This window comes from Macrobrachium nipponense, chromosome 26, assembly GCF_015104395.2.
Source record: "Macrobrachium nipponense isolate FS-2020 chromosome 26, ASM1510439v2, whole genome shotgun sequence".
In the NCBI taxonomy this organism is placed as follows: Eukaryota; Metazoa; Arthropoda; class Malacostraca; order Decapoda; family Palaemonidae; genus Macrobrachium; species Macrobrachium nipponense.
In genome coordinates, this window is record NC_087215.1 from 50,168,055 (window position 1) to 50,170,652 (window position 2,598).

Consider the following 2,598-nt stretch of genomic DNA (forward strand, 5'->3'; position numbering starts at 1 on the left):
TAATGAAGGTAGCAGTCCCGCCGGTTGGTCGGCATCTTTCCCCCCCTTCCCCCCCCTACCGGTCCTCCCTCACCCCTGCGTTTTATTGCCATTTTTAATCCATGTAATGCTCCCCGACCTCTCTCTCTCTCTCCTCAGACTGTCTGGTGAATTTATAATGCCATTAGTGAGGGCGAAACCAGACCATTTTCGTGGGTGTAAATCTTGACGTACTAAGATTCACACACACACGAAACGGCGTTGTTTTATCCTCTACTTTAAATAACGTGGTATTTCTACATCGTTTTAAGTTTTTTTTTTTTTTTTGCAATCTAGAAGATGAAATTTATTCTTTTCGTTTTCATTATTGTTGATTTTATTCACACTTTCATCAGATTTAGATGAAATTCGGCAGGAAGATACCATTTTTTAACTGAGGTCACAATAATGTTAGAATGGTTGAAGATCGGGTACATGTAATATGGCATCAACCTCAAACACAATTTTAGAATGACTGTATTTTCCCTCCAGTATCGAATCACGTACCTCAGTCTGTGGACATCATCATGGCTGGTGAACTAAAGGTGTCAGTTGCGATTTCGTACGTTTATGGAAAAACCTTGCGGTCAGAAGGGACACAGTTTGTGACATTCGACTGTTTGCATTTGAATTGAGCTGTGAATATTGCTAAAGGGTGATATGAAATTTTATTTCGTGGAAAGTGCCTTAGGTCAGGGGTTCCCAAACTTTTTTACTTGGCGACCAATAAAACTTACTTCAAACATTTTGCGACCCCTCCAGGCAAAAAATATTTTCCTCAGTGGGATATAGATTTTCCTTATATATACATCTTACTTTTATAACTACGTATAAAACAAAATAAGTACGTATATAACCTGAACACATGCAAACTATATAATTGCCATCCATCCATACACACACACACAACACACACACACACACACACACACACACACACACACACATATATATATATATATATATATATATATATATATATATATATATAATAATATATATATGTGTGTGGTGTGTGTGTGTGTGTGTGTGTGTGTGTGTGTGTTATGCACAAACACAAAAAGGATATTTGTGTGTTGAGTACATAAGTGTGTGTGTGTGTGTGTGTGTAGAGAGAGAGAGAGAGAGAGAGAGAGAGAGATTGTTTGTTTGCTTTGTTTTAAAACAGTTTTAAAGTACAATACAATCTAACCTTGTTTAATTTAATGGGATGAATGGGCTTGTTTCTTTGAACATAACATCTCAAATCTCGGGGTGATATCGGAGACTGTAACTCGCAGATCATCTTTTACATTCAATCGAGATCGGTATTTATTCTTGATATACGTTAATGCAAAGAAGGTAGTTTCACAGAGATAAGTTGATCCAAATGGCGTTAAGATATTCAGTGCTGCCTTTGATAAACCAGGATATTCCTCCGATACTGATATCCAAAACTCATTGAATGTTGTTGACTCAAACTTGAGTCGTAATGTTCTATCAGAAGATAATTCAAGCAGTACTTCCTCGAGGTCAGATGATGAATGATTTCCAGGAGCAGTGAATGGCATTCGTATCCAATCATACTGTTCTAGATCTGACTCTTCTAAAAAGTATTTCTTGAAGTGATGCGTCGATGACCTAAGTTGTTGGGACGCCATGGTACGTTTTTTTGCATCAATCAATCAATATCTTGAAGTGATTAAGAAGATTTCGAAGATGATTAACTACTATTGCTTTCAAATTATCCAGACATAACTCATTTTCCTCTCCAAACTCTTCAAGTTCAGGAAACATTTCAATGTTACCCTCTTCAGCTCGTGAAATCCATCGCTCAAGCTTCTTTGAGAATGCATTTATCTTGTCGAACAATGACAAAATATTTGTGTTTGGGCCTTGTATGGAAAGATTTAACTCATTAAGTTTATCAAAAATGCATGATAAATACACTAGCTTTCCTAACCAGTTACTATCAGTCATGAATACACTAAATTCAGGGCCTGATTCCAGAATGAATAGGAAGACCTCATCTCTCAGCTGTTACAGCCGAGCGAAAACCTTTCCCCTGGAGAGCCATCTGATTTCTGTGTGAAGCAACAATGCTTCATGGTCTGAGCCCATGTCTTTGTACAGTGAAGAAAATAACCTGGCATTCAAAGTGCGTGATTTTATGTAGTTGACGACTTTGACAGCTGTATCAAAAACAGTTTTAAGTTTGGGAACAATGGCTTTGCAAGCGAGAGCTTCTCGATGAATAATACAGTGAGTAAAACGTATATGAGGAGCCACATTATGTACCTTTGCTTTTAGTCCTTTCTTTTTACCTAACATTGCCCCGGCTCCATCTGTGCATATACCTACACACCGATCCCAAGAAAGTCCAAGCTCATGAAGTTTTTTATCTAATGCCATGAAAATATCATTTCCTGTACACTTTCCTTCTAGCGCAAGGAAAAACAACATATCTTCATTCAATTTTCCATTGAAGCTATATCCTATAAATGCAAGTATTTGAGGAGAACTAGAGATGTCGGTTGATTCATCTAATTGTAAAGCATAATTTACGTTCTAAACTATCTCCATCAACTGAATCGGTATGTC

General features: G+C 37.3%; 1 protein-coding gene across 1 annotated transcript; it reads right to left on the bottom strand.

Moving 5' to 3' along the window:
• Positions 1 to 1,220: 1,220 nt before the first annotated feature.
• LOC135199666 (zinc finger BED domain-containing protein 5-like) lies at positions 1,221 to 1,658 on the bottom strand. Its single transcript, XM_064227821.1, has one exon. The coding sequence runs from the start codon at positions 1,656 to 1,658 to the stop codon at positions 1,221 to 1,223; it is 438 nt and encodes a 145-aa protein (XP_064083891.1).
• Positions 1,659 to 2,598: the final 940 nt, after the last annotated feature.

Coding starts and splice junctions, on each gene's coding strand:
- LOC135199666 (XM_064227821.1), bottom strand. CDS start 1,658: ATGGCGTCCCAACAACTTAGGTCATCGACGCATCACTTCAAGAAATAC.